The sequence below is a fragment of the Tenrec ecaudatus genome, chromosome 15 (assembly GCF_050624435.1).
Source record: "Tenrec ecaudatus isolate mTenEca1 chromosome 15, mTenEca1.hap1, whole genome shotgun sequence".
Lineage (NCBI taxonomy): Eukaryota > Metazoa > Chordata > Mammalia > Afrosoricida > Tenrecidae > Tenrec > Tenrec ecaudatus.
The window spans coordinates 13,696,139-13,710,826 of record NC_134544.1 but is presented as its reverse complement, the minus strand read 5'-3'; the positions used below and the strand labels follow the sequence as shown (position 1 = coordinate 13,710,826).

The 14,688-nt window shown below is 44.3% G+C and overlaps 1 protein-coding gene across 2 annotated transcripts; it reads right to left on the bottom strand.

Moving 5' to 3' along the window:
* Positions 1 to 538: 538 nt before the first annotated feature.
* On the bottom strand, positions 539 to 14,688 carry SERPINB3 (serpin family B member 3). Of its 2 annotated transcripts, none has more exons than XM_075532932.1 (8): positions 14,532 to 14,688; positions 12,136 to 12,324; positions 10,819 to 10,875; positions 8,554 to 8,685; positions 7,208 to 7,325; positions 5,650 to 5,792; positions 2,643 to 2,798; positions 539 to 1,014 (listed from the first exon to the last, which is right to left on the bottom strand). In XM_075532932.1, exons 2-8 carry the CDS (start codon positions 12,298 to 12,300, stop codon positions 610 to 612), a joined length of 1,176 nt encoding a protein of 391 aa, XP_075389047.1. In that variant the 5' UTR covers positions 12,301 to 12,324; positions 14,532 to 14,688; the 3' UTR covers positions 539 to 609. The 2 variants fall into 2 exon arrangements, with proteins under 2 accessions (XP_075389047.1, XP_075389048.1); XM_075532933.1 differs by having other exon boundaries at positions 540 to 1,014; positions 8,554 to 8,682; positions 14,532 to 14,687.

The window sequence follows — 14,688 nt, the reverse complement described above, 5'->3', positions numbered from 1 at the left end:
CAACAAGTAGTCTTGGTGAAGCATTTAAGGATCTAGTGTTTTTTGCGATGTTCTTAGGAGTCACAAATGGAGTCTTGTTTCAAATTTAAGAGCAGATACTCACTGCCACTGAATGATTTTGACTCACAGCGACCTGATTTGGCAGAGCAGAACGGCCTCCCCTCCCACCCAAAGATTTCTGAGCCTATAACTGTTTATGGAAGTAGAAAGCCTCATCATTCTCCTAAGGAACAACTAGTGGTTTGAAACCATTGAACTTGAGGTTAGCAGCTTGACTCTTAACCCACCACACCAACAGAACTCTTCCTAAGAGCAGATGTAGTGTTGAAAGAGTCCTTTATGCGTTCTTGAAATGTGGTATTTTGTTCCAATGGGAATATTCATCGGGGAAAAGGAAACCACAAGCACAAAAATGGGTGTGTGTGTGTGTGTGTGTGTTTGTGTGTGTGTGAAGAGAGGTTGACAGATCTATGGCTTTAACCACTACATCCTTCGGGGTGGCGGAGGGATCACAAAGGATAATGATTGAAGGAGAATCTGTAGTTTCTAGAATTGATTTTACTTCAAGAAAACTGAGCTTTTCAACATGTTGTGAAGGGCTAGCAGCAGCTAGGGGGAAACAATTCTGCCAACGAAGAGAAGGCTGTTGGTCTCGTTTTGCTTGATGAAGAACATGAAAGGGTGGTCGCAGTGGAAGGGTTCATAGTAGGGTAAGGACATCGGGACCGCTACTACGCCCGTGGCGGCTGCTGCCTCGGTCCCCTCTTCACTCACCTCCACAAAGGCTTTGTGGAGGGCCTTCGACAGCACCAGGTCCCTGCCCCCTGTCATGCCGGAGAAGTCAGCTTTTTGTGGGCTAAAGGCATCCACCATGCCCAGGGCTGTTAGCATGGTTCTGAGACTATATTCATCCTCCACTCTGAATCGGGGTAAGGACAAGTCCACTTTGGACTCCTTCATAAATGAGGGGCTCGTCCACTTCAGAAACTTTTCTACAGTGAGTGTGTCTTCAATCTATAACAATGGAAAAAAGGAACAGACATGAATATTCCTAGACACACAACACAGCATTGAATCGAAGCGGTGGAAAGTTTTTAACGATCAATGTGAAATGCAGAAGACTCCTCTAGCAGATAGATGAATGCATGATGCAATTGCCCTAAGGCGCTGTGGAGTTAGTTCGGGCTCATTGTGATCTTAAATGCAACAGAAAGAAACACTGCTGGTCCTGTGACAGCCACACAATTGCTGTCATGTTTGAGCACACTGTTGTCGCCACTGTGTCATTGCATCTTCTTGAGGGTCTTCCCCTTCTGCAAAGACCCTCTGCTCTTTCTTAATGACAAACCACTGCCATCTAGGTGACTCAGATTAGAAGGACCCCACAGGAATGTGGAACCACCCTTTTGGTTTTCTAAGGCTGTACTTTTATGCAAATGAAAGCCTTATCTTTCTCCCAAAGAGAGCTTGGTGCTGTACTTGCACTTAGTAGGCCCAGGATATAACTCTATGCCACAGTCCTGAAATGTAGCATATATGGCATGTTGTATACATATGCAAGAAGATAGATCTTATTTGTTGTATATACAATATATACATGTTACTAATATATGTATACACACCATATGTACTCACATTATAAATTATGCATGTAACTACTATATATAACACATATGATTTATACATATATTATGCATGTATTATAAAGCATTGATGATTTTATATATATGATGCCTGTGTACCTGAAAGGGCTTAAAAATTCATGGAAAATTTCCTGGATCTTTTAGTTCTATTTTTCTATGACCTTTTGGAAACCCATCATATACACAGGAAAACATTCTGAGTTCAATAACGTGCCCCGCACAAGATTAGTGACAGTCCTAACCCCAAGTCCCTGTGACTGTGACCCACTCAGAGGGAAGTGTGTCAGGTGAGGACAGAGGCTGAGACTGCAGTGAGACATCGATCGGCCAGGGTCGCCAAGAATTGCCACCAGAAGGGGACATGAGATGCTGGATGAAGCAGGGGTTGAGGATGTTTTCTTGGGCCTTCCAAAATAGCATGGCCTACAGACACGGTGACTTGGACTTTGGGCCCCATAACTGTGAGGTCACACATTTCTGATGTTTTTGCCCCCCACTTGTGACACTTTGTTATGGCGACCCTGAGTACAAAGATCCCTTGTATTGAATAATTTTATAATGAATTCTATAATCACTATTCCTTTTGCCCACCGAGTACTGAGTGAACTATTCATTTTTATGTTGCCTCTTTATATATATATATATATATATATATATATATATACATATATATATATATATATATATATATATATATATGATCGTGCAAGTAGAGTTTGCACCTTATTTGTTTCTTTTATTTTTTTGCATGACATATTTGTAAATTTTCCCTACAGTTCTGTCTATCACTTTCAGATATATATACAAGTTGCTTTCTTTTACTGTGCCAGGTTTCCCTTAATAATTCCCTGTCAGGCTGTGTGCAGAGAAGCAATGGCATGTTCTATATTTAAGCTCTGCCATCTAACACTTCCAATTGGCAAGCATTGGTTCCAAAACAGCCCACACAAGCATCGCAGTCCCAGGAAACATGGCCGCAGACTGAAAGGTCAGGTTTACCTTCCGGAGTCCATCGACTTCATTTGGCAGCAGCACAAACATGCTGAGGTCTTTGCCTCTGTAAGGTATTTCCAAGACCTTGGCTTTCACGTCATCTAGGAAGGCCAAATTAAAGGAATCCCTTTGCTTCATCATCATCACTGATTTGCTAGTGTCCTACAACAAATAAATATGGTAAAACAAACAAAGAAAGGGAGGTATAAGATTTTAAAAAGTTAGTATTATTGAGATACCACCATACTCTTTCCTCCTAAATGGTCACAAGGGAACTTGAGACTCAGGGACCAACATGTTGTCTTGGTCCTTCAAGAGATCCTCAAAGATGAGCCAGAGAAGAAGTATAGCTTCAACAAAGTCATACAACCAGGAGGAAGCAAAGTGTAAATTTTAAAATAAGTTCAGAATCTTTTCTTCTAAATCATGCTTGCATATTGATGTTCATTGTCCTTATCCATATACAATATTTTTTCCAAGTATAAATTCCATAAACGTTTTCTAGAATAACATTTTGAGATTATTCTTGGTTAGGTTGCGGTGTAAAACTTTTTCAAGAAATCTCGAGCAAATGACATCACAAGACGATGACAACAACAAGTAAAACACACAACAAAGTAACCATCATGAGACATTCCATTCTCTACCCATTGTTCCTTACTCTACATTTTGAGTTAGAAAATCAAAAAGGAAGAAAACACGCAGCATATCTTAAACAGAAAAACTGAAGAAAAAAAATCAAGCCTAGAGGTAACATAATGTGTTAGTCTGGGTAAACTAGGGAAACAAATCTACAGAATCTTATAGATGTATAAGAGAGAGTTTTATATAAAGGGTAAGTGAACATTAAGAAAGAATCAAAACTCAGTGCTGTTGAAGTCCATAAATCCAACATTAGCCCATATGTCTGACGCCAATCTACAAAATCCTCCTCATCTCACAAAAACACATGCAATGGCACCAACTGTAGGAGGAAAGCCAGATCATTGAGTGTGTAAGCATCTAAGTGCTGGCAGCGTGCTCCAATGGCTTCTCCAGGGTACAGGGCTGACGTCTTGCAGGAAGTGAGCCTTGAGAGCTGAAACAGGGAACTGGCTAAGGCACCTGCACCTTGGTCTGACCATCACAAAGTAAGAGACCTGAGAACTAGAAAGGCAAGGCTCACCGAGCCATTTATCTCTCCAACCTCCAATTAACCCCACATGTGTTTATCGGCCAGGATAGAACAATAAAGCTCAATTATTTCCAGTTACATATTAAAAGATTCTATGGGCAAAATATTCAGTGATACAGGAAGTATCAAAAGACGATGGAGGGAATACACTGAGTGACCGTACCTAAAAGAATCTGTTGACATTCAATCATTTTAATAGGTGGTATTTGAGCAAGAATAGAGGTACTAAAAGGAGAAGTCCAAGCTATTCTTAGCCTGAATCAAGGCTCCAGATATTGATGGAATACTAATTGAAGTGTTTCAGTAAGCTGATGAAGCACTGGAGGCACTCACTTATCTATGCCAGTACATTTGGAAAACAGCTACTTGGCCAATTGACTGGAAGAAATCCATATTAGTACTCATTCCAAAGAAAGATGATCTAATAGAATGCATACATTACAGAACAATATCACCGACATCACATGAAAGTAAAATTTTGCTGAAGATCATCCAACAACGTTTGAAGCAGGACTTTGACAGGGAGTTGGCAGAGGTTCAGGGTGGACTCAGAAGAGGATGTGGAACCAAGGCTATCATTGCTGATGTCAGGTAGATCTTGTCTAAAAGAGGAGAATGCCAGAAGGGTGTTTACTTGTGGTTCATTAACTATACCAAGGCATTGGGTGCTACGGATCATTAAAAACTACTGTAAGGCTTGAGGAGATGGGAATTCTGGAAAATACAATTGTGCTCATGTGGAACCTGTGTACGGATCAAGAGGCAGTTGTGCAAAAAGATCAAGAGCACTTTGCATGGTTTCAAATCAGGAAAGGTGTGCATCACGTTGTGTCTTCTCACTAAACTTCTCATTTATAGGGTATGCTGAGCAAATAATCAGAGACATTTGATTACTGAAGAATGTGGAAGAAGAATGTGGCATCAGGATTGGAGGAAGTCCTATTAACTACCTGCGATATGCATATGAAACAACCTCGTTAGAAGAAAGTGAGGACATGAAACACTTGCCAATGGAGATCAAGGATTGTAGATTTCAGTACGGGTTCCAAGTCAATGTCAAGAAGATCAAAATCCTCACAACAGGATCAACAGTTAACATCATGATAAACAGAGAAAATACAGAGGTTTCAGGGCCCTCATCTGGTTTAGACACACAATCAATGCTCAGGTAATCAGCCATCAAGAGATCAAAGTACACAGTGCAGTGGGTCAATCTGTTGCCCCACACCTTTCAAAGGTTTAAAAACAAGGATGTTACTTAGAGGACTAAGGTGTGCTTGATCCAAGCCATGGCATTTTCCATTGCCTCATATGCATGTGGATGTTGGACATTGACTAAGGATGATTGGGGATAAAAAAATCAACACATCTGAACTATGATATTGGTGAAGAATATTTAAAGTACCATGGACTGCCGAAAGAAGACACAGGCGTGTCTGGGAAGAAGTACAACCAGAATGCTCCTTCGAAGCAAGGACGGTGAGACAACATCTCATGTACTTTGAACATGTTGTCAGGAGAGGCTGGTCCCTGGAGAAGGACATCATTGTTGGCAAAGTCGTGGGGTGGCAAACAAAGAGGAAGAGCCTGATCAAGATAGATGGATGCAGCAGCTGCAACAATGGGCTCAGACTGAAGAACAATTGTGCAGACGGTGAGGGAATGGGTGGTGTTTTTCCCTGTTGTACACAGATTGGGTAGTTGTGAGCCAGAACTGGCTGTAAGGCACCAAACAACAACAACAACCGACTGCTGTGCATTCTGTGAGGCATGAACGTGAAGTTAACACCCAAGTTCACATAGTTACATTACATTATGTAAGCAAGATGTAGACTAGACCTTGTTCTGCCAGAATTTTTCCTCTTCTGTAATTTCTTTTTTAAATTTACGGTCCCACTGCCCTTTAAAATAGATGGCATTCACCAGGACGAGTATGGTGGATGAGCTGAGGGAATCCTTAGGGAAGAGGTCCTTGATTTTTCCTGTTAAAAAACAAGAAGAAAAGTATTACCCTGATCTGCCATGCAAGCTTTACGTGGTTTGCCTGGAAGATATTTTGCAAGTGGTCGTGACTGAATATAGATTATTCACTGGACTGACCACTTTAGGAACTCAAGAGTCAGCAGTGTCCCAGGGGCAGCTTTCTTTGTGGTGCCAGCCAGGTAAGAGCCCATCCCCGTTGTGACTGTAAAGGTCACCTCTGATTGTGATGGGAAAGACCAGGGTGATTTCTATGGGCGATTTCACACATACTGAAAAAATGATACATAGTATGACGTCTACCATCTGAAACAAATGCCCTTTGCTGTCAGACACCACTCCCTTGGGAGGGGGAGGGGGCAGGGGCATTTTCCTACTATTTGAAGTCTGAATATCTGCTGCTCTTTTTGGTTGCCTTTGAGTTGATTTCACCCTAGGGCATCTCTCTCTCTCTCTCTCTCTCTCTCTCTCTCTCTCTGTGTGTGTGTGTAGTAGAACTGCTCTGTAGAACTTTCAAGGCTGTAACTTCTTTGGAAGCAGACTGCCTGGTCTGTCTTTTGCAGTTTGGACCACCCCCCCTTTGGTCTCATAATAGAGAACCTGACTGCTGTTTTATATCATCGAGCTCATCTTGGATTCTTTTAAGTTTGGTTCATAGCAGATGGTGGAGATGTAACCATGTCCCCATGATGGAGACTTTGTTGTGCTCTCAGCTTTGAGGGTCCTTGCTGGCATATGGATGGAGATGTGAGTGGTCCAAGGACAGTGACAAGAAGAGCGATTTATAGGAGAATTGCTTGTTTTCTGTCTATAGGGGGAAGTCAACCTGCTGGTAGAGTAGTAGGTTGTATGTTCATGTGCAAACTGCAAGTTCAGCAGTTCAAAGCCCCAGCTGCTCTTCAGGGGAAAGATGAAGCTTTGTACTCCTATAACATTTACAGCATTGAAACTCCATAGAGGCATTTCTACTCTGTCCCACAGGGTCTCTGTGAGTAGGAACTGATCAGATGGCAGTGAATTTATTGAGCATTTTCTTCAAAGGATCCAGATTCAGAACCGACGGCTCTGATTTAAAGAAAAAGATGTGAATCCAAGATGAGGGTTAGAGGAGACTGGGGAGCCACCAAGATATTGTCACCTGCATCCATGTGCACCTTCTCCCCACTAGAGCTTCCATGTAACTGCCATCCTCTGATCCTCTCGCTTTCCCCACTATTTTTCAGTCTCCCACCATCTTCAGGGCTTTCCGCATCCTCTGTGCTCAGCCCTATCCTTTGGACTCTGAAGCATCCATTTCCACAGTCCTCCCAGCCTCAGCCCTGTCACTGCTGGTCCACACGCAGCATCAGGCACAGAGCTGTACCTGCAGTGGGTGCTTAAGAAATGCTTCTGTGACGAGCAACCCACCCTCACCTACCATGTGTTTGCTTTTCCACCCAGGCATTAATGTCCTGTCGGCTTTTTTCTGCATCCTTTCCAAAATCAACTGCTTCTGCACCGGACTGGTAAAATTTCTTAGCATCATCCAAGTATTTCTTTGAGATGGGAAGAAAGAAATGAGTAATAAATGGATCAATAGAGCTAAATGAAATGGTTTCAAATCCCAGCATGATATAGGAAACAGGCCTGGAGACTGGGCAAGTGATTATCGAATGCTCCATGCACATGTTTCTAGAGATGTGATGTATTCGCATGAAAGGACAGGGAAGGCTGGATTGAGAACGGAACACTAAAGGGCAGTAACATCTGTAGAAAAGCCGGAAGAGAAGGGGCTTCAAAAGTCTGAAAGTATGGTTTGGCTTAAGCATTCGTTTTCCAGGGGTCGTTCGAAATGTTCTCATCTTGCCTTATCTCTTCCACCCGGGAAGTCAATAGTTCCCTGTATTTCCCAATGTTCCCAAGCCACACTCAAGTATGCCCATCCTATCAATATTCAATTCATTACATATTTCTTGAATCATTCCACACCAAATTTTATTCCATTTCTGTGTGCGCTAATTGGTACTGGTACATTAATGACACAGCCCAACCTCCCCTCTGACTTTATGAGATAACCCATAATCCATCCTTTCTGGGTAGATTTCCCGGTCAGTTCCATGATAGTTCAAAAGGCCATTACCATCAACTCAATGCCAACTCAAGGCAACCCATGTGTTCATGAGTTGAAATGCTCCATTGGGTTTGCTCAGCTGTGACCCTGATGACCCAGCCGTGCTTTATCCTGCAGGGTGGCCATGGGTTGGAATGGACTTGAGAGTTTCCAGCAATCACTGCACCATCTTTACAGGGGAGGATTTGTTGGGCATTTCCATCACAGAGCTGCTCAGCAGGTTCAGAGCATCAATCTTTAGATTATGGACTGATTTCAAACTGCCAGCACTAACCCAAGAGTTCCTGCCCGCTGATTCTCATTCATAGCGAGCCCACAGGAAGGCGTTTAAGTGCCCTTTGGGGTTCCTTAGGTCGTCAATCTCCTTACGGGAACAGAAAGCTTCAAATCTCCTTATGAGAACGTAAATCTCCTTATGGGAACAGGAACTTCTGGTGAGTTAGAACTGCTGACCTTGAGGTTTTCAGCCCAATGTCCAACTCATTACTCCATGAGGGTTCCTACACTGGCCTCCAGTGGGCCGCAATATATACAAGGACCTGAGTCTCGTGGGTAAGCACTTCACAAGTGAATCTACTGGTTTTCTCTGACCCCCTCTCTTCTGTAGGACTCAGGAAGCAGGTGAGAGGGTTGGAAAGCCCCGTGAGACTTACCTGAAGCAACTTGTACTTTTGTTCTACATAGAGCCTGTTGGCAATGGTCAGCTCATAGGCGTCAGTGGGGTCATTTAGTTCAATCAGAAGCTTTTGAAATAGTGAATGCACATTCTCTTTCTTCGCCATCTGCTAACATCAAACATGAAGTTTATTCAATTACCCTGACAAGGTAAAAAGCACACCCATGCCAAGTCTACTACATCTACATCTAACCCTCGGGAAGCTTTGATACTTTGACACTTGGTGTTTAAGCTCCTCCTTCTTGCTCTATCTGACATGATCTTCTCTGTTTTGAATGCCCAAGGAACATAATGCTTTCAGCTGCTGAACTATCCTTTCACATGTGCCATGGATAACCCCAGCCTTCCAACCAAACTGCACGCTCCTTAGAGCAAGGTCCATATTTGACTCCTAGCCGCCACTGGGAAGGTGGCTCTCTTACCGAAAGGTCAGATCTCATCATTATGTTGTGACACGAAGCCCTGCCACACCCATTCAATGATGCTATCCTCTAATTCACATTCACCGTGATTTCCTCCTGGGCGAAGGCTGCCTCCTGAGTGAAGGAACAGCAAGTGCTTGGGGTGCTTGGGTGAGGCATTCCCACAGAGCTCAATGGGACATTCTCAAGCTGCTCCATAGAGGAAGGCATAGCACTCTCCTATCTTTGTAATTTATTTTGTTGAGAACACAATTTCTCATCCTTGACACAAACGATGCGATGGGCTTGTGCTCTGAGGTGTTGTCCTCTGCCGGGCATTTCAGGATGACTCGTGGCGTGTGTGCCCTTCACACTCTTGATGCCAGTAGCACCCATTCACCCCAGTTATGACAAAAGGAATCTGCCTTCAGACACTGCCCAATGTTCCCTCATGGGCCCAAAGAGTCCCTGGGAGAGAATCAGTGGTTTAGAGTATTTGATGGCAATGATATTAGTGTCACGAGTGTTACGCGCTTAGGTCAGTCTTGATCTAGACTGTGAGGTCCTGCCGTGTCAGTACCAAGTTTTCTTTACATAAATCCCCAGGGCAAATTCAGCTCCTGCCATGTGGTAGGTACCTAACAGATGCTGTCAGATTTGAAATGGGTCTTATACCTATGTGATGAAACTTTGTCCCAAAGTCTCTACTGATGGCAATGTCTGAAAGACAGTTGATTGCGGTTAGCTACTTGCTGGACAAGGTTCATTGGAAAAGAGCGTCAGCTCTTCAGAACTGTCAGGGCGTCTCCTTTTGTGAGAAACCAGCTAGTCAGGTCCTATGTTAACCAGGTTTTTTTTCCAGTGTGGATATCACAGTGACTGGTTGATGGTTGTGTTGTGGGTAGAATGTGGGTTTTCTAAAGATCTTCTGTTAGGTCTGGTTCGTTAATCTTGGGGATCTGTGGCCTCTGGATTACTTTGAACTTTCCTAAGTAATTGTGGTTAGGTATTTTCCACCTTGATTCTTCAAAAAGCAAGAAAAATAAAAAACAAAAACGCTTAGCAGTCTAGAATATGTAGCTGACCTTCCCTAGGACTATTTTTGTTTCTCAGAAATGTTCCAATTGAGAGCAGACAAGTGGCCAGTTTATTTGAAGAACCATCCCTTACTTGTAAGTACATTTTTGTGTTAGTGCTCTGCGTACAACTATTGTTTACCCCTAATCTACCTGACTTTCAACAACTCACGGTCATCTAGTCAATTCTAACTCATCATGGCCCTATGGGACAGAGTAGAACTGTCCTGTGTGTTTCTGGGGCGGTAAATCTTCAAAGGATCAGACAATCTCATTCTTCTTCCTCTCAGCAGCTGGTGGGCTTGAACTGTTGACCTTTTGGTCCGCAGCCCAGGACTCCAACCTGACCCTGAACTGTTACACATTCAGGACCGAGAGAGTTTCCAGTTTAACATGGCAGCTCTTCTTCTGACCGCTGGGCTTCTGGAAGGAGCTCCCTGGGGCTCAGAGCAGTGAGGAAGCTGGGATTTGAACCCAGAATGTCTGTCTCCTATGCTCTGGCTCTTCAGTACAAGACTGAGTATCTTTCTGTTAACCAAAAATAGGAAGCCAACCACTCTGGGTTACCTTTGGAAATCTCTTAACAATACATGACTCAAAATGTGAAGAAAAAAAAAACTCCCTACAAAATTTTCTCAGTTTCCCCAAAGTTCCTTCCCAAATGGCCGTTTCACACTTTTGGTGACATTTCCCTCAGTTTTCCCCCTGACCTCACTCTCCCCCAGTGGAGATCTGTCAGTCTAGTCCTAGAGCTATGTGACTCACCTGCCCTTTTGCAGTGTCTGATGAGGGGCTTCCTGAGACCTCATCAAAGTGGAGGACCTGGAGAGAGGAAGTGGGACAAGAGAACTGTACTCTTAAGATCAACACAAACATACAGGTGCATAAAAATGCCAGTGTCTTCTCTCTTTGGGAAAACAAAAGCCACAGGAAAGTATGTCACTGGCCATTTTAAAAAAACCATTTCTTTGGTCACCTCTCTCCTGTGGGAAAAAAAGATTTCTCTCACATTGTAAGACTTAGGACACTGCTGTCAGGGAATGGTAAATGATTGTCAAGTTACCTCCCTGGAGGCAGTCTAGGCCCACCACAGGTGGAGCCAACTCCTTGCTGTTAAGGACAATGAGCTTCTTCTCCCTAAAGGCTTGCAGTCATCACTTTGGTCCCTATAGGTGGGGTTTACTCCCTACTGATAATGGTTTCTATAGTGAGCCAGGGAACAGGTCAAACCAGCTCAGTGGTATCCAAAATTAAGCTCCCTCCCTGAATCTAGGATCCACCCATCTTGTCACATGTGTACCCCAATACCTCCCCTTCCTATTGCATGGATACCCCTAGATCACCCCGCTCCCATTACTGTATTACCTATAGCACACCCTTTCCTGAGACATATGTCTTCACCTCTAATTAGGGACTTGCAAGTCACCAGAGATTTAAATGCCTTGGTTAGCAATAAATCTCTCTCTCTCTCTCTCTCTCTCTCTCTCTCTCTCTCTCTCTCTCTCTCTCTCTCTCTGTTTTTTTTCTCTCTCTCTATCTCCACTTGGTCCACCAACTGAGGCTTAAGTGAGCATGCTACCCTGAAATGTGTCTCACTCCTTTATTTCAATCTCTTCTATCTCTCATGCTCTCTATGACTTTACAATGATCTTTACTTATTATTAATGTACAATTGTGCCTACCGGACCATGGTGATGTGTTAGGGGCTGGTCTAGCCTGATACCCTGCCTTCCTCTTTCTTTCACTGGTTCCCATCATTCTTTCGGAGTAAACACCTGCTAATGTTTCTCAGGTCTCTAAGTCAAAGGATCCCCTCTCTCAGAAGGCTTTGCATTTACACCTCCTCTCTGATGATTGGGAGAGTGTAGAAGGCCAATCTAGTTCCCCAACAAAGTTTAGGTCCAAACCAGGAGATACATGAGCCATTTGGGGAGGGCTGCCGTATCTAGCCCTCAGGGTTCTCCCTTCAGAGAGGCTGTCTGTCCGGTCTCCTGCGTGAACCTCCAAGCCCACCACCTGGCCAGTGAGGTGACAGAGCACAGTCCACCCCAACAGGCAACCCTACTACAAGCCCACACCTACCTTCTCCATTTGTAAGGCCGTGGAGTTGGCTGCACCTAAAGAGACCATGGCCAGAGCTGAGGAGATGCTTAGTGGGGAACAGAAGATGTTACCCTCCTTCGACTTCCTCATCTGTTGGAACATATCAAACCCAAAGCGGGTGTTTGCCTCACTGAGTGACTCCATGGCGTCCTCGGGTGGTTCGGAATCCTGGGAAAACATCAGATACATTTCCTAACGGCTTAACTGAACAAAACATTACATTAAACAGAATTCATCTTAAAGGAGAATGACTTATACCTGGAGTGGGTCAATTTTGGCAAGGACTAGTTTTCTTTTTCACTTTATAAGACTTTCACTGTGAAAATGGGTGGATTCATATTGAGCGATATTGCTATTTTTAGAAGAGCTGACACAGCAAGGTGTCTCAAACACCCCCACTCCCTCCCCACCCTGACAATATCCCTGGAGAGACCTCAAGTATTCTCTTCAAATTCCCTGCCCCCAAAACTTTGTGGACCCAGAGTGGCCCTAGAGGACCGGGTGGAACTGCCCCTGGGGGTTTCCCTGACCATCGTCACTCTTTACGGGCTAGAATGCTTCATCTTTCTCCCATCAAGTGCTTTCTGGGGGCTGTTGAATTAAATCACCTTGGGAACCACGTGGAAACAGATGGCAGCTGGGCAGAACTTGCAGGCAAGCAGCACTGAGAACCAAGGTGCAAGGGAGCTAAAAGCCACACAAGAGCATGAAAACCCATATCCTGGAACAAGTGGGCCAGTTGGGCATTGAATCTCCTCCAGAAGTTGTTTTACATAAAATCTAGGTCTGGCCATGGCCCACCACGTAGAAAGAAGGAGGCTTTCCCATGAAGGACCACAGCAAGAAGGTGTGACATCCCATAATAAGCCCTACCGGCCGATACCAGAACCCCCTGCCTCCAGGATCCATCTTGAAGAATAACTGTTCATGCATCCTGTTAGTACAACTAAGCCTTAGATTTGTCCCACTTTTAAAAAAACGTTTTATTAGGGACTCTTACAACTCTTATCACAATCCATACATACACCAACTGTATGCATCTGTACATTCTTTGCCCTCATCCTTTTCAAAGCATTTGCTCCCCACTTAAGGCCTTTGCATCAAGTCCTCTTTTTTCCCCTCCCTCCCCGCTCCCCCTCCCTCATTGGTCCTTGATAATTTATAAATTATTATTTTGTCATATCTTGCCCTGTTCGATGTCTCCCTCACCTCCTTTTCTGTTGTCCATCCCCCAGGGAGGAGGTCACATGTAGATCCTTTTAATCGGTTCTCTCTTTCCAAACCACTCACCCTCCACCCTCCCAGTATCGTCCCTCACACTCCTGGTCCTGAAGGAATCATCGGCCCTAGATTCCCTGTGCCTCCAGCTCCTATCTGCACCAGTGTACATCGTCTGCTCTATCCAGACTTGCAAAGTAGAATTCGGATCATGATAGTTGGACGGAGATAGCATTTAGGAACTGGAGGAAAGCTGTATTCTTCATCGATGCTACATCGCACCCTGACTGACTCATCTCCTTCCCTAGGCCCCTCTGCGAGGGGATCTCCAGCGGCTAACAAATGGGCTTTGGGTCTCCACTCTGCACTTCCCCCTTCATTCACTATGGTAAGATTTTTTTTTTTCTGATGATGCCGTATACCTGCTCCCTTCGACACCTCGTGATTGCACATGCTGGTGTGTTCTTCCATGTGGGCTTAGTTGTTTCTGAGCTAGATTGCCGCTTGTTTACCTTCAAGCCTTTAAGACCCCAGATACTATCTCTTTTGATAGCCGGGCACCATCAGCTTTCTTTGCCACATTCACTTTCAACATTTCGATATTGCTTCTCTTTTTCCTTTTCTTCCTCCTCCCCCTCCTCCTTTTACTTTATTACACTTTGCTCATGTGGAGATTCTGTGCCTCTCCTGATCATTCTTGGTCAGTAGAAGGCAGGAACCCTCCTTTCTAAAGCTAGTCTGGGGACAGTGCTGCCCCTTGCCACTGAGAAATGACTCGCTCCCCAGAGCGGCATCCCATCCTATCTTTGCTTCCTCACTGGCTGTTCTACGTCTGCTAGGAAAGGTTTGACGACCAATGTTGAGGCAGTGATCCTGGAGCACTGCATCCAGCCAGCTTCCAAGGAGCCCCTTCTCTGCTTCCCACCAAGGTCAGGCAGTGTCCTCTCTGAGCTACCAAGAGGCCATGTGTCGCTCCAAAATAACGAGATTAGGTAAAAGACAAAAATTCAAAGAATCAGCTAGTTTAACTTTGCCAGGGCAGAGTACAGGAAATTCAAGCACATGGAAGGAGATCATTGCAGGATTTCAAACATAGTGCTGTTACTATTTTACAAAACCAACCCATGTGGCTAAGCCGGGGGGTTGGAAGCACTTACCTGTGTTCCTGGAAGAAGCTGAGTTGGGCAGGGAGCTGGCAAAGCTGTGTGTCAAGAAGGGTTGAGACCCTGAATATATATGCCTGGCTCCTTACTGCCTCTCCCATAGGGATGGTATTTCAAGTAAATCAGCTTTTGATTTCTCAATGCAATTAAT

Excerpts from the sequence above, each read along its gene's own strand:
- SERPINB3 (XM_075532932.1), bottom strand. The coding sequence starts at position 12,300 with ATGGAGTCACTCAGTGAGGCAAACACCCGCTTTGGGTTTGATATGTTC. Across the intron at positions 8,686-10,818 it reads CAGACACTGCAAAAGGGCAG|CAGATGGCGAAGAAAGAGAA; the intron begins GTGAGTCACATA and ends GTTTGATGTTAG. Across the intron at positions 7,326-8,553 it reads AAAAGTACAAGTTGCTTCAG|AAATACTTGGATGATGCTAA; the intron begins GTAAGTCTCACG and ends CCCATCTCAAAG.